The sequence below is a fragment of the Zingiber officinale genome, chromosome 4A, assembly GCF_018446385.1.
Source record: "Zingiber officinale cultivar Zhangliang chromosome 4A, Zo_v1.1, whole genome shotgun sequence".
Taxonomy (NCBI): Eukaryota; Viridiplantae; Streptophyta; class Magnoliopsida; order Zingiberales; family Zingiberaceae; genus Zingiber; species Zingiber officinale.
The window spans coordinates 121636231-121660698 of NC_055992.1; the positions used below are offsets into that span (position 1 = coordinate 121636231).

General features: G+C 38.6%; 1 protein-coding gene across 3 annotated transcripts; it reads left to right on the forward strand.

Moving 5' to 3' along the window:
* The first annotated feature begins 3351 nt into the window (after positions 1–3351).
* On the forward strand, positions 3352–17573 carry LOC121970828 (sister chromatid cohesion 1 protein 4-like). 3 transcript variants are annotated; one of them, XM_042521803.1, is made up of 15 exons: positions 3352–3957; positions 6413–6671; positions 7083–7241; positions 7969–8066; positions 8159–8208; positions 9859–9929; positions 10641–11761; positions 11848–12285; positions 12467–12608; positions 13923–14059; positions 14630–15681; positions 15933–15966; positions 16813–16918; positions 17005–17134; positions 17222–17573. In XM_042521803.1, the coding sequence occupies exons 1-15, from the start codon at positions 3834–3836 to the stop codon at positions 17318–17320; spliced, it is 4020 nt and encodes a 1339-aa protein (XP_042377737.1). In that variant the 5' UTR covers positions 3352–3833; the 3' UTR covers positions 17321–17573. The 3 variants fall into 3 exon arrangements, with proteins under 3 accessions (XP_042377737.1, XP_042377738.1, XP_042377739.1); XM_042521805.1 differs by lacking the exon at positions 3352–3957 and adding an exon at positions 7584–7823 and having other exon boundaries at positions 6530–6671; positions 6937–7241; XM_042521804.1 differs by lacking the exon at positions 7083–7241.
* Positions 17574–24468: the final 6895 nt, after the last annotated feature.

Below are 24468 nucleotides of genomic sequence, written 5' to 3' on the forward strand. Positions count from 1 at the left end.
TGAGCTATAAGCTCATTCAATGTCCACTTTTTTTTTTGAGTATTATAATATATCTTAAAAGTAGTGAACTATACAAATAGAGACATCAAGATGAAATGCACTAATATAGACTTAAACATATTGAGTTTAAGTGACTTTAGCCTTGTGACAATATTAGACAATATATTCCCTGATGTTTTCTTTGCCATTACATCACATGGTTATCAACTTCAAAAGATGTATGGTAGTCTCACATTTTCCTTTGTCATGAAATGATTTGCTAATTTGTTAAGAAAACTCCTAACATCCTCTCCCTTAGTTATTGCTTCTTTAATTGATGGGTCGGCACTAGGGGGGCCGCTAATGTAGCGGATCTATCTTTTTTTAATTGATACTGGAATGGAAAACATCATGATACTAAAATTCATGTGATTCGATCACTCTCACTTTTCAAATTCTACCCTCTACTCTATAGTGCTAGCACTGGTCAGGGATGTAGAGCGATCATGCCTCAATGCATACTCTAAGTCCATACAGCCTAAACTGCAACAACATACTCTTTCCACTCAGCAAAATTCAAATAAGTTAGTATGAGAATGTTATTAATATTGACAATTATAGATTACACTGAAATTAAAAAAGTAAAAAAATAATATAAACTCGAGATTTAATTAAAATTAAGAACATGTATAAGTAAAACATAAGATTATGTAAAAACAATTAAATGCATATAATGGACTTTTTTTTTTGAGAAACTTAATATAATATTATATTTTACTTTATGGACTAAAATATATTATTAGTGATACTCCCTAATATAACTCAAATTTTAATTGACCATATAATGAGCATTCATTTGAGTCAACTCATTATGTGCATAATTTTGACCTAATCGATTCCACTAGTTGATTACAAAACCTTCTATATTCAACATCACACATTTTAACTGATTGAAAATTCATGGCAATCAATTGGATTTCACTAATCGATCGACTGCTCGATTTCAATATTGACAATCGATTAGCAAAAATAACCAATCGATTGGTCACTAACCGATTGATTAAATCAATTAGGCTAATCGATTAAATTGATCATGCCGCACTTTTAAGGCTAACAATCAATTAGAAAAAAAGTAGCTTTAATCGATTTAGTTAATTAATCTGAATCGATTTTGCTAATCGATTAGCAACAAACCAGTAATCAATTCAAATAGATTTATGCCCGAGATTAGTCATCAATCAATTGTCTTGTACAGACAATTGATTTGTGACAATTGATCGATCAGGTTAGTAGATTCCAAATGATTATGTTTGCACAATTGTCCGACTAAGACAATCGATTACATCATTGCGATTTTAACCTAAAATTAGATCAACGCGGCGGTTCTTCTTGAAGATAGTGGAGGTTCACCGTTGTTCTTCATGAAACACACAAATAATTTGGAAGGTCAAGCATTTCCTAGGTTTTCTTATTAAAAATCTTCAAAGATCAAACATGGTATATACTAGGAAAACCTAATCTCAACAAATTGAAAAAAAAACTTAAACTATATAGCCATAGAAAAGAATGAAACAGAGTCAAGGCTTTGTTACCAATTGTTAGAACTTGATATCCTAGGCCGCATAAATTCTAGGAACTAAATAAGAACTCAAATAATAGAAAATACAAGAACATAAATCTAGTTTCATCGAATCATGGTATAGTAAAGAAAACATAAACTGAAAGACAAGGAACCTGATTGAAGAGTCATTCATCCTTGTATGTTGCGACATCTAAGAATCATTTTGAAAGAAAGAAGAGGCGAAAGCAACAAGAGAGATCTTCTAAGAGTATTAGAGTTAACGGCGCCGCAAACTCTCAATAATGAGGAACGAGGGTTCTGTTAAGAAAATCTAAATCCTTGAGGAAAAATCCTTTATATAGAAGTTCCAATCTATTATTAGCCCATATATAATAACAAATCAGACTAAACGGTCATACACATTAAACTCACATCTAATAACTTGAAATCTAATAAACATAAGTTAGATCAATTTAATAGATTTGGTTCGTATCTATATATACAATTTACAAATAAACTCACCTAACAAGGATAATATCCAACATGTTAATGCTACGATATTGCCAAGTTGATACTTGGGTGGTAGATTGCCACACATGAGAGCAGAGATCGAATTCCGAAGAACAATCCCTTAGAGAATAAAATTCCTCCCACCTAAAGAGGTCACTCGGTCACCATGATTTACTCCCTTCATCTTGTTGTGGTCGAGGCTAACATGAGGGGTGCTTGGATGAGTGAGTTAGCTTTTGTCACATTATTTTACACAACATGATTATTGAAAATAATGGGATGTAGCAGTCAATTGATGAAAGATATCTTTCGTTACAAATATTTAAGGGTTCCATCCAAGAATTCCAAAAATACCCTCAGAAAATTATGAGTTATGTGATAGTCTACTACATTATTATATTTGAGCCAACTTAATTGAGCATATTTCGGCATGCTAAAATCATGATCAATGAAAAATAATTTATTAATTATAATACATTCAATTATCTTATCTTATATTTTATAAATGATTTGTAAGAAAGAGTGAGAATTGTTAAGCTATTGTTAGGAGATTTTTTTTTTTTTTTTTTTTTTTTGGATAGTAGAGAAATGAGTAAGATTTTTTTTAAATTTTGATGCGATATTGTAAAAACCATGAAAAACTTCACCGTCAATTCCTACCACAGAAGATGCCCTTAGATAACTTCGGAGACTGAACTGGATGGAGAGCTTTGAGCTAAATCAGACCCCTAACATGAATGAAGACGTAGGTTGTGACCTACTAACACGAGGTAAACTCATAGCAATCAAGTTTCAATTCATATTAAACAAACAACAAATACATAATTCGGCTAAACAAAGATGCATATGCAGTACCGTTAATAACTAATTTTAACTGGGAAAAAGTTAGTTATACTCGTCAGTTCAAAAATCTATATCATTTTACTACTGTTTATAGTCTACGCCCTCTTTTCTTTCCGCGCAAGTAAGCGTTCCATTTTTAGAAGATCTACCAACAACAGCAGCTGGTGACGTGGCAGTCGATCACAGCTCTGCGACCGACTCCCCCCCATCCATTAACATCCGGTGAATCTAAACACAGATGGACCCAATCACGCTCCGCTTATGCGAAATGACAGAAGAGCCCTTGGATTCCGTCCCTGTGTCCGTCACTGCGGCGCCACGCGTTTCGTGCCGCGATATATCGGCGTCAAGTCCCAGGCCAAATCGAGCGACGTAAGCTCGATCGTGTAGACGCGTGCCCACGTGCCGTCCCGCCATTAGTTGTAGAGTGAGACTGCGTTACGACACCTTATCACGACTCGGGCTACGAGGTTGCAAAGCTTTCCCCCGTGTGTTTTTGAGAAGGGCAGCGGACGACGGCACTGCGAATTCGAAGCACCCCTCCTTCCCCTCTGTTCCTCTCGATAATTGTTCGGTTTCGACTCTCCCTGGTGCTTGCGGGTCGCTCTTCCAATCTCCTGCCCGGGTCAGTGTCTCAAACTTTCGGAGGCTTCAACTGGATCGGGATCAGGGCCGTGGAGTTCGGAATCCGAGTTATGCAGGTTGTACAGATTGCGGGAAGGGAGCTGGGAGTTCTGGTAATCGAGTGAGGATTAGTGAACTGCGCGGTGCTTTGGCGAGCTCAAGCTTGAAAGTCGGGATCTTGGGGGTTGTTTAAGTGACGAATTTGCTGGTTAGGGTTTGGGGAGTATTTCTCAATTCGACCGGTGGTCGGGAGGAAGGCATCCCATTGCGTTACATGGCACAGTAGAAGCTTGTTGGCAGCTGAGGAAGAGTGAAAATGTTCTATTCTCAGTTTATCTTGGCCAAGAAGGGCCCTCTTGGTACTATATGGATTGCTGCTCATTTGGAGCGCAAGCTGAGGAAGAATCAGGTTGCAGATACTGATATTGGCGACTCCGTAGGTTGGTAACTCTTAATTCAACACATACTTTCTTTTTTTCCCCATTTTAACTTTTTCAACTTTCATGCTAAGTTTTCATTGGCGTGGCGGCATTCTTTCAGTTCGTTTTCATTGCTCCACAAATAAACACGTATGTTACTTCTGCTAATGTGTCCGCATGAAGTGCTAGTGAACACCCAACTTGAAATCGTTACATCCTGGAAAAACACTATTGCGTAATTAAGGCAGTAATTTGTGTTATCATGTCATACTCAGATTCTTCATATATTTCAAATGATGTATAATGATATAAACCTAGTAAAGTTTTAAGAACATCTTTAAGTGATGGGAAAAAAGTCAAACCAACTAAAAAAACATGATGTGACAGAATACCTTCATCAAAGAACTGTCTTAGAACTATTTCCATATGTTTTTCTACAAACAATTCAGCTGAGAGTGCCCTCTTCTAAATCAAGACTAGCTTTAGATTGATTATCTTGGTTGCTTTTATAGACCAGATAATATCCCAAGGGAGAGCACTAAGCAAAGACTTGATGAAGACACAAATAAGTTTCAACAGGAGAAAAGGGCAATCTAAAGATAAGGAACAAAATAATTTGAAGAAGCTACACATCAATCGACAAAAATAGTTAGTAAAATTTTCAAATTGTCACAAGCAACCCTCTATAAAGAGGGGATGGTGCACCAAATTGTATTGGAAATAGAAATTAACAAAGTTCTCTTCTTTAATCACTTGTTATCTCTCTTTCTCTCTCTTGGTCTTTTGTTCTCTCTCTTGGTCCTTTGTTCTCCTACAGTTGCTTCCCACCTTAGTTTTTGTGCACTCTCAGTTTGCTACTGAAATTCTCAATGGTGGTTTCCTTTGCTAGCCACTCCCATGTTGGCTCCTAAAGTAGAATCAAAGACTCTTACACCACTTTTCAAGCCCAATTTCTAGCTAAATTGCTCGTGGACCTGCCATAGTCACCCATAACAAATTGGTATTAGAGCCTACTGTGGGTGCTGACTTCCAACAAATTGTGTTGGAATTCGTTAAGGAAGTGAAAGAGGAACCATCCAATGGACAAGAAGAACATGTAGAGTTGGTTGCCTAAATCTTGCAGAGTTGGCCACCCAAATTACTACATGAACGAGAGATGACAATAGTACAGTGTTAGTAGTGATGCCATCTGAAGGCTCAAACAGACCACAATTATTTGAGGTTGATTGAGGAAATCAAGGGAGCCCCTCTCTCCTTGAAATGCCTCATTTGGCTATCACTCCCAATGTTCAACGCCCTAAGGGTCGACTTCCCAAGATATGATGGAGAAGAAGAAACATTCACTTGGTTATAAAGATATGGCCATTTCTTCATGGACTTGGGAATCCAGGAACATGAGAAAATCAGCATCTTATCTATCAGTTAAAGGGAGATGCACAGGTGTGGTTAAAAGTAAACAAGACTTCCCAACACTAATGACTGCTTCATGTTTTTGTTGTTCTTTTCTGAGAGTAACTGTGAGCTAATGACTGCTTCATGTGAGAATATTCATTTTCTAGGGTTGTTTTAGTTGCTTCTAATCATTGTAGATAAGGAAAATCTACTTGTCAGATTCATTCCATGCGTGAGTCACTGTAAGTTATGATAAGTTTATATGGATCTAATTTGGTCTAACAGTGACACATCTGACACATACAGGCAAATAAACCTTCAGGATATTTTTTTTGGAATTTTCTTATTTAGCTTAAGTGCAACAATTGACACTATCTTATCAATTTTTTGTTACACTTTTGAATAAAAATTTCCTGTTTTCTTCTAATTCAGCGAGAACAATGGGATACTTGGCGGCTAGTGTAGGTTTCAATATTATATGGTCAAATTTTGCATTGTCTTTTAAGCGTGATAGCTTGGGTTTACTATAAAATTTATTTGATATCCTTGTGTCTTTTGTCCGGAAGTACCATTAAGTTCTAGCTAGTTTAACAATGAAATTAGAGAACCAGTTTGAGTTTGAGTTGGCCACTGATATATAAGTGGAATTATTAGCAGAATGTTAATAGAGAATTAATAGAGTATCTGACAAAGATAAGTTTAAACCTCCTTATATTTCGTGAACACAAAACTTTTGGACAACCTACAGTAATTTATGTAGACAATTATATCTTTAGAAAAAGGTGATTTTTTCTCTCTCACAATTTTCCATTGCATAATGCTAATTGGTGTGTAAAATGCTTATCAGAGTATTACTGCTCAAACTAAATATCCTAATAATTATTTCTAACACGATTCCAAACATTCTGGTTTGCTGAATATTGCTTCATGAACATGAGAAAGTAATAAGTCAAAATTTTCAGACAATACATACTCTACTAATTTTAATATATGTCCTTCCTGGTTTTAAACTACCTAAAAATTTGTAGGCTTTATTTGGTTTGGCTGCTTTGACTTGATCTGTTTCTGGAAAACTTTTGTGCAGATTCCATTCTCTCCCCCGAAGTTCCAATTGCACTTCGCCTATCAAGCCATCTCCTTCTAGGTGTTGTGAGAATCTATTCTCGGAAGGTGAACTATCTATTCCATGATTGTAGCGAGGCTTTGCTCAAGGTAAAACAGGCATTCAGATCGACTGCAGTCGATCTTCCTCCGGAAGAATCTATTGCACCTTATCATTCCATTACTTTGCCAGAGACTTTTCATCTGGATGATTTTGAACTACCAGATACTGCTATTCATGGGTAAGTATTGGCTTCCTTTATGCATGCGCTGTGCATCTATTACCTATTACTGCACACTTTGTGACTTTGCTCAAATGTAATAAATTGTTTTTTGAGAAAATATTCGAATTTTAGATGGTGTAACAAATTCATACCCTAACAAATATTTTCAAAATTTAAGTAGTTGATATTTCAATACTATGACAAAAAACATATCTCCATTGAATTCCCTGTCATAAGGTGATGGAAAATGCCATGTGGCACTTGGCAACATGTTGGATCGCAGGTGGCCCTTACATCTAGAAAGTGCACACCTGGTGTGCTTTTCTATTACTCAATTCATTGGCTCTGGAAATCAGAGTTAAAAACACTTCAACAAAGAGGAGAGGAAAAGGGAAAGAGTAAGCAATCTACTGTCTTCTACCATGCTAGGATTTCTCTATTTGGCGGTGTTGGTGTTGGACTGAAGAGAGAAATAGGAGTTGGCTCAGATTCTTATTGGTCTAATGGCAACACCAATAGTCCTCCTCGGCATCATCTTAACAACTATCATCCGGATCCAGGCTTCAACAACCACACCTACAAGCAATGGTCAGCCTTGCTTCTCTTGATCTCCTTTTCTCCTCCCAATTCTTACTTTATCCAATGTCTGTTTTCATGCAATAATGTTTTTTTTAAGCTTTGGTTCAATATATTTTGTTATTGTGAAAAGGTTCAATTATCATGTAGGCTTAGTTATCATTGGGCCTTATGCTTTCAGGTTTTTTATTATTATTTTTTTCCTTTTTTCTTTTGTGAGAAGTGCATGCTTTGGGTTGAAAAGGTCTAGAAATCACTTTAAGAAGGAATCTGCTTAAATTTTATGGGGAATATTATCATGTTCTCTCAAAATCAAATATGCCAAACCATTTGATAGTGTTTCCAATTGTTTAGGTTGGAGCAACAAAAAGCTACGAGCAAGGTGAAGATCTGAGCATGGAGGGCAGAGAGGAAGGAGGGAAGCAAGCAAGGAGTGAGCAGGAAGGGTAGCCATAATGGAGGATCAGAGAGTAGGGAAAAGTTAGGGTTTTAAGTGTATATAAAATTATATTATAGTTTCAGCTGTGTTCTTGCATACATAGTTTATCACCTAAGGGGCGCATGAGGGTTACATATGATCCAATGTGATGCTAGGTATGTGCTTCGGCATTTTGTCTCCTTATGATGGGAGTTTAAAGGAAACATGTATATCTGATAAAGTATTTTTTTCTCTTATTTTTTCCTTTCCCCAATCTTTCTTATTTGATAACAATTTGTAAGTTTGACTTGCATGTTGCAGTGATTTTGTTGATCACCATGTCAGTGCAAAAGAACACATCACACTTCAAGATACTATGGATGGCACAGGATATTCCATGTTACGATTTGGATTGGATGGTTTGTATCTAAACCACACAGATAACAATACATTTAGTAATCATTTCCCCTGTTAAAGTTTCATTGATTAATTAATTGCTAGTTTCAAACAGAAACATTTGGTGATGGAACTGCTTCCCAGATTGGTTTAGAGCTTGAGGAGGTAATCTCAAGTCTTGTGTGCCCTTATATATAGTTTAACACAACCATATGGTCCATATCTTGGTTATCCTACAATGAAAAAAATATTCAGAGAGGATCAATTCTAGGGGCAAAATAGAATTTTTCCCTCATTAGAAAAGCAAATTGGATCTGTAGCAGTCAAGGGTTTCTCAAAACAAGAAAGATTTTATGGCTATTAATCTGTGAGAGCCCTTATAGAAACTTTATTGATCCCTTTAATTAGATTGTAGTGACTATAGTTTGATACTGAGGTTACAATGTTCTTTAGAATATTTTGGTTGTGGTTCTTATATAGTTGCACCAATACTTGCCCCATTGCACTGAATTGTTATTTGTGAAATATTCAATTCAATTTAGGAAACCACCATCAGTTATCTTAACTTTCTGTGTTATAGTGAGGTAGAGATCTAACCATATTCTATTTTCCCTTTTAGCAGTGCAGGGATAAGGTTAAGGTATAGTAAAACTGCGTTTGATCCAAAAGGTGTTAATGTGCTATATGCTTTCTAATTCAGTTTCACAGTTCAAATTGATTGCTTCTGGTGAAATTTATTATTGGGGTTGGACTTCTTGTGTAATTTGGTGAATTGTCTAATTAGCTTCAATAACTAAGAATACCCAGACATGCTTCACATGTCACTAGATTTAAATTGTGAGGACGTAACCTAGTATCTGATTTGTTTACATGTTAAGACCAAATTGTTTCAAAATTAGTTAGGTTCATTTTACTTGATTAATCAAATTCTAAATAACCTTGAACATTGAAATGGTGGAAACATTGGAACAAAGGGGGCACTCAGCCAGTTGATTGTCACTAGTTTCACGTCTCTATTTTCTTTGTCTGAAGTTGGATTCACCATTTAAGTTCAGCCTCATTTTGGTCCGTTTCCTTATTAAGTGCACACTCAGACCTTGTATTTCTCAAAATTTTCTAATTCCCTCCATAGATAGACCATAGATGAGAATTAGGCCAAACACCTCATTCATCTCTTCTTCAATGAGTCTTGATGTAATATTACATCTCTCGATCAATACTCTTTCAGAATCCCCTCTCAATTAAACCCAATGATAAAAATCGAATATTTTTTAATTACTTCATACTTATAATGTGACAGTGGTTATTAATATATTTGCACTTATTGATTCTATACTAATAAAATATGAGTTATTATCTATCAATAATCTGAAAGCTAAACATTAGTTTAGTGATATAATAGTATTTTGATATTTTTAGAATATTATTTTATCAAATAATATAAATAAATATAATATTGTTAGTCTAATGGTAACAATAATACGAAATTAATGATAATATGTTAATTCAATTAATTAAATCTAGTGTTCATGTTTATGTTATTTCATGAGGCATAATATATATCCTTGTCATCTTTTATCTCATATGATTAAGTTTGTCATTTTTTCCCCAGTGATTCCATTTGATATGGCTGATAGAGTTTTTGACCATCCGATCCTAATACCTATTTTAACAACCATGGATTAAACAATCATTATTTCACATTGTCAGTCATTCTAGTTTTATCCTGCTCCACCATGACTGGTTATGCTCTATGATTTGCACAGGTCAAAGGTGCCAAATATTTTTATTATTAATATATTTTTTTATTAATAGGACTTGTTCTTGGTGGAGGATAATGACCCATCTTCTCAGCATGATGCAAGTACTCTGGTGTCTGATGAGTGGTACATTCCTTGCTGAAGACTTGAGTAACTTTATGGTTTTTAAATTCATTTTGAGTTCTTCCTTTTGTTTCTGGTCATTACTTTGTAGATGTATTTTGCATTTTTGTTCCAGAGTTAGCAAAATATCTTTTGCATTATAAAGCTTGTTCTATTATCTCTCTGCTCATGAGACAAAAGGTAATTCGCTCGCCCCCAGCCCCCGCGCCCCCGCCAACCCGTCCCTAGGTCAATAGGAGGCTACTAACCATTAGTATATGTGGCCAAGGCATGAGGGAAGGCATGCTTGGACGCGTCGAGTTTCAACCCCAATACTCATGTGACAACACCCCATGCCTTAACCACCGAACCGTCCTGAGGGGACATATTATCTCTTTGTTCATGCTACTATAGTTTTTGGTTCATCTACCAAACATGAACAGTGAAGCTGTCAGAAATTCATTAAAATTATCCTCTTGAACAGATAGTTTTCTTTAGAAAGATAATTGGGTTGGCATATGCTATTTACTTAATTTTCATGAAGTTTACGTGATTTTCTTTTGACTCTTTACTTTATCTATGCTGAATAAATAGCTGATAAGACATGTTTACTTGGCTGTTGATCTATAATGAAGATAGTAGTTTGATGTTTTGATTAGTGTATATGGTTTCTCCATCGTTTATTTATTTTTCTTTATTTTTAAAAATCCTTTTTTTTTTGTCTCTCTTCCTCAGTGCTGTGCATCATGATCAATCTCTATTTTCTTTTCCTCTAACTCCAATGGATATTGACGATGATGACAAAAGTGGGATAGTCAAAGATAGAGATGTAGATCCGAAGGATCTTTCTCAAGTTTCTAATCCTCAGAGTATGATTTATATGAAGGAGTACAACATTCAGACTCCTGATCTCAATGAAATCTTTTCTCCTGGTGATCCTATTGAAGATGCTTCAAGAGAACCTAATCAAACATTCATTTCATCAAGTGCTAACGGTGTTTCATCAACAGATGCTGATTTTACTCATGCTGCTCCCACTGATGGTTTAAGGGAAGACATATTTTCAGGCAACATATACGAAGTTCCCGCTACAAGTTTCCATCCAGACCCTTCGCATTCAAGCTGTACAGAGGTTAGGCCTGATTGTTCATTACAGGCTGGCCATCCAAAATTAGTGAATTATGAGATGCATGGTGCAAATATGGTCCTTGATTCAGGAAATATAGTGCAAGCTCCTCCTTTTTCTTTTTCAGAACCTTCCAATCATAGGGAACAGGTAGTTTCAACTAATGAAACTCAAATGGTATGTGAACAGAAGAGTGTGAGTGGTTTTCAGGATGGATGCACTTGTGGTGAAAAGAAACTTGCTACAGTTGATGAACAAATGGAAAACCATATGGAGCCAATACATTATGAAGCAGCTCAAGTTGAAGGTTTGAAGTCCTGCAATGCTTCACATGAGACAATTCCTTCCACATCTCCTCTTGACAGATCACAAATTGATACTGAAATATTTGTGACTCCCAAAACATCTGATGAAAATTCACATGGATCTGATTTGGCTTGTGCTAAAAATAGCAATTTGTGTGCAGCTGAAGTTCAGCCATCAGGTTGTTTGAGTGCAGAACATGTAGAAGTGAGTCCAAGCCCCAATGTAGATTCATCTGCATTCGGTTCAGATATGCATTTGTTATGCTCTACTTCACAGATCAATGAAGCAAATGCAGTCTCTCAACGAGATGAAACTTTAACACAAAATGTTTCTGGAGTTTCAGTTGAAGAGCCTGATATTCCTTCAAACTTGCTGAAGGAAGAGAATAGGCTGCATAAAAATGACTCTTCCTTTGAGCTGCATGGTTTGTGTCTTATAAATCTCCTTCCAATAAGCTAGTCCTTTCTGAAGAATCAACTTCTATATTTATTTATTTTTGTTTCTTTCCAGGAAATGATTTTCACTTACCTAATTCTGCCAATGCTGAATTAGAGTTACATCAGAACCCACATGACCTATTGACAGAATATGCCATGGATGACAACAGAAATGAGTTATCGACTGATCCATGCCAGAAAGACACAGAAAAGAATCAGATGAATTGCTCTGCAAGCTCTGAGTTCCCTGAACCTGAAAAAATGCTCTTAGCACCGACTGTGGATGGTGATCCAACAAATGAATTAAGTCAGGTAACTGAAGAAAAGGGGGTGATAGAGTCTGATGGTAGTGTTAATAGGATCACCAGTCTCTCTGGGAAAAAGCGTCGAATAATGGAAACCACATCAGCTTGGCAAATTGACAGCGCCGGCATAGTGTCTGGCAGATCACAATCTAGAAAAAACATTGAATATATACCAGATGACGATGATTTGCTAGCTTCTATATTAGGTATACAAATGGTTTTGTCTTTATTTTCTTTTTCAATCTAAGAGAATCTGTCTTTCAGGCAAGCTTCTAGTCAAACTATTCCAATGTTTTGTCAAGACATTTCATGTTCAGACTTCTATCTGAATTACTACTCATATTCATGTATCATGTTGAAGTTTTTATGAAACTTCATGTTTTTCAGTTGGTAAAAGGACTCCACTTATGAGGATAGGGCCTACACCTACACTGAAAGAAACTTCTCAAAAACGTCCTAAACTCACACCTAGATTGAACATGCTGAAGAGGAAGGTGCTGTTGGATGATACAACAGTCTTACATGCTGAGTATGTTTTCTTTACATTTCTTTCTGTATTTCCATATCCGAACTTCCCATAAATCCCTGATCATGCTATGGTAGTTTTAAACGAAAGTTTCTAGAAAATTTCATCAAATGACCAAATTTTGTTTTGACTACTTGCATGAAATTTTCAAAAGGATCTGAATAGCAAGAAATGGTACTAGGGTGTTATTAGGTCTATCTTTTCAAATTAATCTGATTTGTTATGAAATCTCGTATTTTCATTACCTTGTGAATATCAGTTTAAGATGTGATCTTAAAGGCTCTTTTGGAAAATAATTAACATTATTTTTTGTCAGTTCTAAAGAATAGATGTTGTTGCTTCGACTGACATGTTATGAGATTATTTGCACTTATCCATACTTTACTTTGAGGTTATTTTGACATTACGTTATATAAGTTAACACAAAAGGCAAGTGATAAAGAAAGGAGTAGAATGTGCTACCTTTATTTAATATTGTTCTGCAGTGCCTTTTGTTTTTGAGTTCTATAATATTTGTGTTAAATGATGAGCTTCACGTGTAGTTGGTGATGCCAAGACTAGCTAAGCATTGGGTCTTAGCCAAATGAACAAGGGTATGAATAGAGGCCTGGGCCTACAGTTTTGCTCTCATTTTTGTCAGGAAGATAATTCATTATATATATGACTAGGTCTTAACTATACAATAGGAAACTAGCTATCGACGACGGTGGATGAATATGTTCAACAGAGTTATGATCCATGCATCATTAGTTCAAACTTCAAACCATGTGTTACTGGTCTCTATCATGTCATACAAATACTTAAAAACTCTAACCAAATTCAGAGATCAATATTTTGACACCTGAAATATGACAATTACCAATATTGACTATAATTTAAAATTTAACAGATAAAATCATTGCCTACTTGCATCGCCAATAAGTAACCTTAAAAGGCTTGTATTTGTAATGACTAATGGAGATTACTATTAACCCTAAGGCGTTCTTTAACTTGGTTGAGCAACCACTAAACTTCCATTAATTATGTTATTCACAAAATTTTATTATACATAAGTAGCTGGAGCAGCTATATGGAGGCCAGATGGATTTATATACAAACCACATTATAAACAGGAAACATGAACATATTAGTGCAAAAAGTACAGCCATCAAACTCTCTTCTCTTAGTTTCACTGTGCTCAATTTAGTAGGCTAATGTGTTGGCTACTTTGAGACATTATCTTGCTGTTTTGGTACTTGGATGTTCTATCAAGGTCTAGATCATTAAGAATGTAAATATTTTTTCTTCCCATTTACTAATTTCTTTTCTTTTTTCCAGTGCAATAAGGCAGCAGTTAATAAGTACTGATGACATCAAGCGCATGCGGAAGAAAGCACCTTGTACACGCCCTGAAATTTTGATGATCGAGAGGTGTTCACTAGAAGATGAAATCTTTAATGAGTTTATAATCACTGGTAAGGTCAATCTTGATATTAGACATTCATTGTCTTTTCCACTTTGCTGATATTACCCTAGATTTTTATTAAATACTCAGATTAGTTTTGAGACTTCATACTTACTATTGACTTGATTACTGCGAGAAGCTTAATGTCCGTATATGATAATTTGGCCAATATGATCGGTGCTTAATTTTTTAAACATCCGAACAACCATGAACTTATGCATGATGAAAGGCAGTAAACAACTCAACCTAAAGTTGTTGAGATGATGGCCAAAAGTTTGGTTTTAGTTCAGAATAATCAATATGTAGAACCAGAAATCATTTCTGAGATTTGTCCTGAAATGTCCACATTTATACACGCTGAATCGCAGGGAAGTGGGATGTCTGTGACAGGTATTTGTTGAATGAATCAAGTTCAGCTAATTTTATTTCTCCATTAGAACTTCATACTTGCTCATTAATTTTTCCATTAGACCTGCATTTTTGTATTAATTCTCTTATGGTATTACTATGAATGTAGCTCTTATTTCTGAATTTTAGTCTTTACATTACTCTTGCATCTATTTGATCTCTCTTTCTTCAGGTATGCCATCTGTGCTGAATGATTTGCACAAACGAAGATTTCTTTCTGCAATCAGCCAAAACAATTCCTATAATGAACCGCCTAAAGAATCTGATCATACCGAAGACTTGGAATTTGTTCAGGAAGCTCAGCAAATAGAAACAACTGAGCAAATTTTAGTTACACCAGAATGTGGTGCTGGTGAAACAAGAGCTCCATCATGCCTGCCTTTAACAACTGAGGGGATGATAATTCCTTCTAAAACTGATGACATTTCTTTTCCTGATACCAGCAATGCTGCTGTCATTGCAGAAGGTAATGTTGATTACCCACTTTCCATGCATCAATTAGTTGATGAAACGGTCCAACCTAGAGATGTTTCTTCTGCGATGAATGAGGAGGCACAGCACATTTCCGAAAATGCTTCTGCTGTAAGCTTAGATTATACCCATGATGATTCAAAGGGAGGGATTGTCGATAACAATGCACTTTCAATTGTGAATGATCCTACTACGAATGCAGAGGCTCATGAGTCTGTTGATGCATCCATAATAGACAGAAGCACAAGGCCGCTGGATACTGCATCCCTAAATGAACAAGAAGATATCAACGTTGTTTCCACAAGCACTTGTCCTCCTGATACTGCATCCCTAAATGAACAAGAAGACATCAGCATGATTGCCAAAGGTTTAAATTCTGAGGTTCCGGTGACTGCAGTAGATAATGCATTCCATGAGTCTGATCCTCATTTGACAATCAATTTATCAACCAGTATCTCACAAGGAAACACTTCTTCCCAAGATGTTAATCAATATGAGAATGGAAGTGTTTTGAATGCTATAGTGGAGAAAGAAGGGCTGAAATCCATCCATAGTGAGGGAAACCTTGCTGTTGGTGAAAGCTCCTCAGGAAGACCGGAAATGGCTTCTTTATCCCCTACTCGAGCAAATATTGAAAGTGAACATCTTCCATCAGCTGTGGGTGAAAACTCTAGTTTTCAGGAATTTAAGTTAGAAGGTGGTCTGGTTGTTGAAAGCACACCCATGGATATAGCTACTGCAAAAGATTATAGTGTAAGATCCGGACAGAGATCTCTAGTTTCAATAATGATACAACAATTTATGTCTGCAAGCTAATAGTTTTAAGCTGATTTAGGAGTAGTTTGTAAAAAATTTTCACCAGGCTTTTTTTTTTTTCATCATTACACTATGCAGCAGTATGCATAGAATTTGCTTGAAAGTATTGCATACTTGCAGTTAGGATTTGCTAAATTTTATTGCATTGAGGTCTCCCCTGCTGATTGACTGTTTTTTAATCAATGCAGGACTTCTGCAGCGCAATTGAGGACAATGACACAGGTAGTCTTTTATTTAATTTCCTCAAGTTTTACATTTCATTAATTTTCTCTTCAATCTAGCCATTAAGATAATCATGTGAAACATGCTATATACTAATAACCTTCCACTTATGATACCTAATATTAACTCAACAAATCAGTAGACCAGTCAGCATGGTATACATATCGCTCAGACTCTTTCGTAGGGGAGCTTTGATATTTTGATTTATTGGTTTTAATTAAAGCTGACTTGCTTAGATCAATCCAGTTGTTTTTTTGGGGGCACTATGATACAGTCCAGAGTAGTTTAGAAACTGAGTTTTGCTTGTCCAACGTCTCAAACACAAGATAATTTGGATCATACCAACATTTGTGAGCAAGCATGACTCTTGCAATACAAGAGAAATGTTAGGGAGGCCACCTACCTGAATTATGATGAAGCTCTGCTTTGATAGAAGTTCATTCTAACTTGTCTCCTTAGTGAGCTAAGTTTGTCCTTTAGTTTCAGGATCTGATAGGAAACTAACCATTTTAACTCATGAACAAGCTCATCTTGTGCTCATAAGCTAGCAGGCTGGCTCATTTTGAACTTTTCTGCAAACTCAAATTGTTCATTTGTAGATTCCTAAACATGCTTTTGATAAATAGAAAATAAATTCAGATATTTATAACTCATAAAACCTCATGCATTTTTGACATGTCTATACTCAGTTTACTTTGTCACATGTACATATATGGAAGTGTTATTTAAATTTGTTACATGTCTATACTCATATTTAAATGTGTTGGGGCCAATATAATTGTTGCAATCGAAACAGAAGATGATAACGTTTGTGTTTCTCATAACTTTGTCTTCTATGTTTCCCAGAGTTTCTTAACGTAGACGATGAGGCTGACTATCATGAAGAAGGAGATGATGTCGCGGATCCTGAAGATGCATCACTTGATAACAGTGGTTGGTCTTCAAGGACAAGGTGGGTCTTTTTGTAAACCTTTCATGTGTTTTAGTAAGTTTATTGGCTCCTTATCCCCAACTAAGGCACTAATGAAAATGCATCAGAGGTGTTGCTCGCTACCTGAAAAAAGTGTTTGATGAAGAATCCGGGCACGGGAGGAAATCCGTCGCTATGGACCACCTTATCGCACGCAAAAGTCGCAAAGAAGCCTCAAGAATGTTCTTTGAAACTCTGGTATGCCAATCTTATCCTCTCGTCTTTCTAGCTTTCAAATTTAATCCAGTCTTAACTGTACCCGCCATTCAATTTCCACTTATGCAGGTTCTGAAAACAAAAGATTATATACATGTAGAACAAGAGAACTCTTCTGGGTTCATCACCATACTACCAAGACCAAAGCTTCTGAAGGCAGAGTTCTAATCTATAATGGTGTGCCCTGGAAGCCATGTTCATGTAAATTTAAGCTTTTCATTACATCCACATGCTTACTCCACCCCTATTTTATATATAAATAATATTTTTGTTGTTTACCTTTTTGCTTCTTGTGAGCTCCTAGTTGGGGTGGAACATAGTTAGCTCATTGTATTATTAGCACTCTAATTAAATATTTGTGCCTGTGTAATTTAAATGATCTCATGCTTGTAGTTAATACAAGAGCCTACAGATTGCAGCTTGAGAATTGTACACATCATAAAGCTCCTGTTTGTCCTTGAATCATTTCGCTAAGCAGATATGCAAGTTCATGTTTGATGAGTGATGCTGTTCGAAAATTGTGGAGATGCTGGTTAGGGATAGAATTTTTATGTCGATTGGATGTAGATCTCACTTCATTTTGTAATACAAGAAATGTTAGTACCGAGTCAGGAAAGGAGTCTTCGACGTTGACCCTTTGACACTCAAGTTAGTCACCGAAAAGATGAAATGAAGTGAAGCAACAGTGCGTTTATATAGTGTCCTGGTGGACAATGGACACGTTCTTAAAGGTGTAGGCACACTTTTTCAATTATTCCATGAACGGATATGTCAGAAAAGTATCTCTGACATCATATCTTAATAAAGCATGTAAATTCATGATGAGACAGTAGAAGTTTTCGTTGTACAATTAGCCTATTGACCATGTCTTGTGTCGTCGACATTATCTCTGAGAAGGATATTAAGAGATACGTCAATGATCCCTCTGCTTAGTCGAACGAGGTAGTCGCTCGACCAAGTATCCCTGTTCGATCGACCTTAGTCGATCTTTTCCATAATCCCTTGAGTCAATTGATTGTTTCCGCCCAACCAAACCGGCGCTCTGGTTGTCTAAGCGTCCATCGCTTTGTGATGAGTATCTGATGTTCCTAAAAATGTAGTCTTGGTCGTACGGACGCTCTGCTCGGACAAACCACTTGCAGATCGAACATTTCATGGTCAATCAGCGACTGCAGTAGACCACCGCTCGGCCTGCCTTTGGTGGCCCGTCGATTTTCTGGCGTTGACCATCTTGACTTTGACCTCCACGTTGACTACTTTCTCTGCCCTTGACCTGCCCTTGACCCGCACTTGGTGGGACTCCCTTTATCACTGCATCATAAGTCTTCCCCTCAAGACTAGTTAAAGGAAGCTGTAAATTTGACTGACTAGACGAGTAGTATCTTGGGTGGCCCCTGCCGATTGAACATTCTCTATTCTCGAGCATTCAATCGGATTATATAATCTTCTTAGTCGTTCTGCTTCCTCTTACTGCCCTGAGTGTGTGGTTGCCACTTGGCTTTTAGTTCACAAGACTGACTTTTGAGCCTCCACTCGACTATCATATAGTCAGTGATCCACGCCGATCGGAGAAGTTGGTAGCGACACTTAGCAATTTCTTCACATCTCATCAGTCTATTGGATGAGTGCCTCGTAATAGTTGCTAATGCCATCTTGATTTCTTGAAGACTGTGCAAATCCCTGTCCATTATGGCCAAGCACGTCTCCCATGTCTTTTAATTAAGCCCCATTAATGCTTCGCTATAATTGACTGTCACGTGTCCCACTTTTTACTACCACACGCTCAACATGACAGACGGATATCCGCTGATGATGTGACAAGCATCTTTTCAAATTTCATGACTAGATTTTATCCTGGTTTTACGCAACCCTTGATCGAACGGCTTAGATCGATCACCCGTAATATTTATAAACCCTTATTTATTCGTCGTCCTCTTTACACTTCCTTGCATCTTCTTCTTCGCATACGTTCCTTGACGCTTTTTCTTCATCTCCGTTGGCGACCCTTTTCAAAAAGTCTTCCCTTCCTTTTCTCATTAAATTTGCAATTTGCTCCTTTCTTGGTTTCCAATGGCTAATTCTCAGCAACCTCTCGTGCCCATCCCCGGACTTTGGTATACTTCTACTTAATCTAAGTTCAACGGGGATGAGATTGATCAAATGAAACTTACGTATCATTTCCACCTGACTATCAAGTTGCTATCCCTTCGGCCTATGATAGACCCCATTTGCCTCCAGCCGATTTCTTACCCTTTCTTAAGGAACAGTTTTGTGTCGATCTGTGTTTCCCCGTTCACCCTTTCTTCTCGACTGTTTGTAAATATTTTCATATCTCCCTGCACCAATTAATGCCTAACTTTTTTAGGCTTTTGTGCGGGGTCGTTGTGCTATTTTACCTGCACGACATCCGTTTGGTGCCTCAGGTCTTTCATTACTTCTACTATCCTAAATTGTCCGAGCCGGGGACCTTTTTTGTTTCAAGCCTGAGTCGACTCCGTCTTCTTTGATAAAATGTCAACCTCCAATAAGCACGGGAAGGAGCATTATTTTTATGTTCAATTTCTCGATCGGCTCGACTTCCCGACCAGTTGGCAGATGGAAGTGATGAAGCCTCCGTCGCTCAATCGATATCGAAGTCGATCGGACTATCTCCAAGCAACATCTAGTTTGGCCGGTCAGAAATATCATATCCATCGGCTGTTGTCAGAGAGTGTCCTATACGTATTTGGCCTAAGCCCGATTCGCTCACCCTAGGTATGCTCTTTCTTTGTCTCATCTTTGAATCTAATTGATTTGTCTTCGTTTTTTACCGCTCAGATCATGTTGACGGCACGCCTAGCCGACAAGAGTAGACTTGCGGACATGGAAATTAACGCCATGGGTGTCGTCGAGTTGGAGAGTCATGGCCTACAGCCGATCATCCAATCCGACAATCCGCTCGGCGAGGTCGGAGAAAGTACAGCCGCAGCCAGCAAAGGAGGCCATACGGCGACAAGCGATGTCGTTGCTATTATAGCCGACCTTTCTACCGAACGACCATCTATGGTGTCGATCATTGTGCCCTCTGAATCCGCTACAACTACATCAGACGAGCCTTTAGTCCATCGCATGAGGCATCGTGGGGAAGGTTCGTCCCGCTCGGCGACCTCCACGCTGTAAACCATCGCTCGAGTTGGCTCTCGCCCTCCCTCCGAACAGGGTGAGGCTCCATCGCTCGCCCTTCCCGAGAAAGGAGTCATCACGCTCCCAACTTCATTGCCATCCGATCGAACGCCCTCGTTGTCTGGGCTGTCGCGAGGATTATTTGTGTGGCGCCCATCGCATACATGTCACCACACTCCTCGCCTGCAGCACAAGTATCCACCATCCGATCCTCTCCCCTGCCAAGGTTCACCGGCCAAGCAACCTCCGATCCTTCAGGTCCGAGCGGCCGGAGGCATATAATGACCATCATTCACTTACCCACGGATGAGTGGCGCCATTCAGACGACATTGAGCCCCGCTCCCTCGAGCATCAAATCAGGATACAAGGAACGCTGGCACAAGTCTTGACCGATGCTAGAGCCCGAGTGGTGACCATCTCCCTAGAGGAGCTTGCGGACAGTCATACCCAGAAGACTGCTGGGGTACATATATTTTCTTTATGCTAACTTATTTATTTCCCGATTAGCATCTACTAACTCATTTCTCTACAGTTTTGGGTCGAGAGTCTGGCCATGTGCCAGAGATTAGCTTTTTTGGAGCACGAAGTCCAATAACCAATCAGAGGCTTCTCGGGCGCGTTTGGAGTAGCTTACTGGCGAGGTGGCCCAATTGAAGATCAATCTCGAAAGGAGCTCCGAACGGCTGTAAGCGGAGAGGAGCAAGAGCGTCGAGCAAGCCTTATAGATGGAACGACTCAACAACTCCTTCGAGGCAAAGATCGATTCTGCCAACGCCAGAAAGCTCTGAGCCATTGAAGACTTGGATATTAAGAATAAAGAGGTCCGGGTCTTGGTGCAGAATCTGAAGGAGACTGAGGCTGCTCTGGTCACCGAGTGCGAGAACCGATTGAAAAAGCAAGTGTCTGTTAAACTTCAACTTGATGCCAAAGATGCGGAGCTAGCCTCGCTGAAGGCCGAGTTGGAAGCGTCCCGAGCGGCCTTCAAAATTTACCAAGATGCAGAGCTTGGTCGGTTTGAAGTCTTCAAGTGTGACTATCTCCATTTGGGCCCCTTCAATAATCGGCTCACTGATCGGGCACTCCGACTCTTCAATTTTGGCATAGATGGGGCCTTCCAACAGCTGAAGGATGACGTCTATTTCCCTATTGCGCTGACCAACAAGATCATAAATAGAGAGCAGCTCACCGAGTCACTACCGGACGATGTGCTCGATTATCTCGAATAACCTGTCATTGTTTTGCAGGCTGCCTTTTGTACCCTCTCCAGGTGCTTTGTAAAAAATTTGCTAAGTGTCAATGAATGATCGCCCGTTCGGTGTTCCCCCTTTTGTTATATTTTGCAAGTGTTCCTCCACATATTGCCATTCGTCCTAGTGGGTTGTCTAGCATCTTCACTGCCTTCTAGCATTTTGTGAAAATTCTCTAAGTATGCATTCTTGTGCCTCCATTCGTTAGTGTAACTACTTAACGAGCCATCCGAACGTCTATTTCAGCGCGTGCCGAACGGTATCTCTGCTTTTGTGCACGAGCGAGGACCTCATCCGTCAGCCGTGCAGCCGATGTTTATAATCGTCGCATAACTTACTATTGATTTTAATCTTAGGTTTATAGTCACCGCTTGGCTGTTGTCATAGACTCAAATGTTTACAGTCCTCACTCGACTGTTGAAGGCGTAGACAAGAGTTTATAGTCGCCGCTCGACTCATAAAGGCATAGACAGGGGTTTATAGTCGTCGCTCGACTGTTGACGTAGACTAGGGTTTATAATCGCCACTCGACTTTTGATGTAAATAGGGGTTATAGTCGTTGCTTGGTTGTTGACATAGACAGGGGTTTATAGTCGTCGTTCGACTGTTGACATAGACAGGGGTTTAGAGTCGTCACTCGACTGTTAACGTAGACTATGGTTATAGCTGCTGCTCGACTGTTAACGTAGACTAGGATTTATAGCCGTCACTCGACTTTTAACTTGACCGATCGACGCAAGAGTCTAGAATACTTGTGAATTTTATTCATTGTTCACTTGCATTTACATGACATATGCTTATATAATCTTATCCGAATTTAACTACGCACCTCTCCCCTGGCCCTATATGGCTGAGATGGTTTGCGCTCCAAGATCGTTCGAGCCGTCTCCTGTCCTCGTCCTACAAGTAGTAGGCCCTTGAGCAGAGCTTCTGAATGACTTTGTAGAGTCCTCCCCATGAGGCTTCTAGCTTGATGATGTCGCCAACCGATTTCACCCTTTTCCATTCAAAGTCGTCGACCTGGAATGACCTTGGGATTATCCTCCAATTGTAGTTCGGCTTGATGCATTATTTGTACACCACGAGCCAGGCGTCAGCCTTACTCCGTGCTTCGTCTACCAAGTTGAGTTTCATGAGTCTCCGTTCGATGTTTCCCTCGTTGTAGAGTTACACACGGTCGGGCTCTACTCCGACTTCCATTGGAACCACCGCTTCACCTCCGTACACCAGATGGAACGGGGTGATACCGGTCGCCTCTCTTAATGTAGTGCGATGTGCCCATAATACGCTGGAGAGTTCATTGACCCAGCTGCCTCCTGCATGGTCGAGCCAAGCCTGCAACCCTATGAGGATTTCCCTATTGGTGACTTCCACTTGGCCGTTACTCTGGGGGTAAGCCACTGAGATGAAAGCTTGCGTAATGTCATAGCCTTCACACCACTCCTTAAGCCTCCGTTTGGTGAATGTCTTCCGTTGTCCGAGACAAGCCGGTGAGGGATGCTGAACCAACATAAGATATTTTGTCATATAAATTTGATCACCATATGCTCGGTTATCTTGGCTCGGCTTTCACTCACTTTGAGAAATAATCTACTGCAACGAGTAGAAATCTTCGTTGCTCGGTCGCCATGGGAAAAGGTCCAACGATGTCTGTGCCCCACTGGTCGAACGGACAAAATACCGTAGATGCTTTCATCTCCTTGATGGGTCGATGTGGGATGTTATGATATTTTTAACACAACGAGCAAATGGCCACTGTCCGAGCGACATCATCTTGCAGTGTGAGCCATAAGTATCCCGCTAACAGGATCTTTTGGGCTAGTGATCTGCCGCTTGGGTGACTTCCGCAGGAACCCTGATACACTTCTTGCAGGATGTATTAAACGTTCTCCGATTCCACACACATGAGCAGCGGCCTTAAAAAAGCTCTTTTGTATAACTTCTTGGGAGCACGTTTAGGGAGATGAGTGCCGTCCGGCCGGAAGCCCCGGCATGGAGTAGGGAGAGAAGGACAATGAATATCTTATGACAGCTGCCAAGTCCTATGACTAGGCTATACTTCAAATCTGACTGCAAGGTGTTCTGCTGTCCCATCGAAGACGTGCCTGGACTGTAGCAGTATGATATCAGGTAAGCTTTCTGATAAACACATACTGAGGTATGGGCTGAGGACACGTATTTGCCTCAGTAGGTGTGCATGAGCTCTTTCACCGCTCTATATAAGGAGCCTTCTATTTAGCCGGAGGTACGCGTTCTACAACTTTGGGTGCCACTTCTTCACTGTTACCTTGCCTGACTTGAGCGTCGGAGGGTCGCCGCCGGGAACCCCTTCTCGCCCCGACTTCTTTGCAGGATCGCCGGAGGTTCGCACCAGCATTCGAAGACCCACGTCAGCAACTAGAGAGCGCCACGTGCCCAGCGTCCGTTGATTCAGCTTTCGGACAGGATCATAAGCTAAGAAGAATTCACTTATACAAATAAATAATAAAAAGTTGAAGATGTTATCATTCATTTACTAGTTAAAAGAAATCAATAAAAAAAATGACATAATTATACAAGTTATAAAATCCATGAAAATTTAGAACTCTATGAAAAATATTACGAATGTCTATAAAAATCTTGCAAAAAAAGTCAATAAGAGTCTATGAAATTCTGTTTATAAAAGTCTGTGAAATTCTATTAAAGTCAATAGAAATCTATCAACTCTATAAAAATCTATTATTTTAAAAACTCATTAAAAATCATTAGATGTCTAGAATGAAATAATAGAGAAGTGGATTTTTCTCTACTTTACCATTATTGTAATGGTTAGTAAAAATTTTTTATGTCATAGACTAATCACACTCTCAGGATTAATCGTAACATTTGGTATCAATTAAAAAAAATCAAAATCCTCTTATTTATTT

Bases quoted from the DNA above. Each gene is read 5' to 3' on its own strand.
- LOC121970828 (XM_042521803.1), top strand. From the start codon at position 3,834: ATGTTCTATTCTCAGTTTATCTTGGCCAAGAAGGGCCCTCTTGGTACT. The intron at 11,762-11,847 runs GTTTGTGTCTTA...GTTTCTTTCCAG, and splicing joins CTCTTCCTTTGAGCTGCATG to GAAATGATTTTCACTTACCT. The intron at 17,135-17,221 runs GTATGCCAATCT...CCACTTATGCAG, and splicing joins GAATGTTCTTTGAAACTCTG to GTTCTGAAAACAAAAGATTA.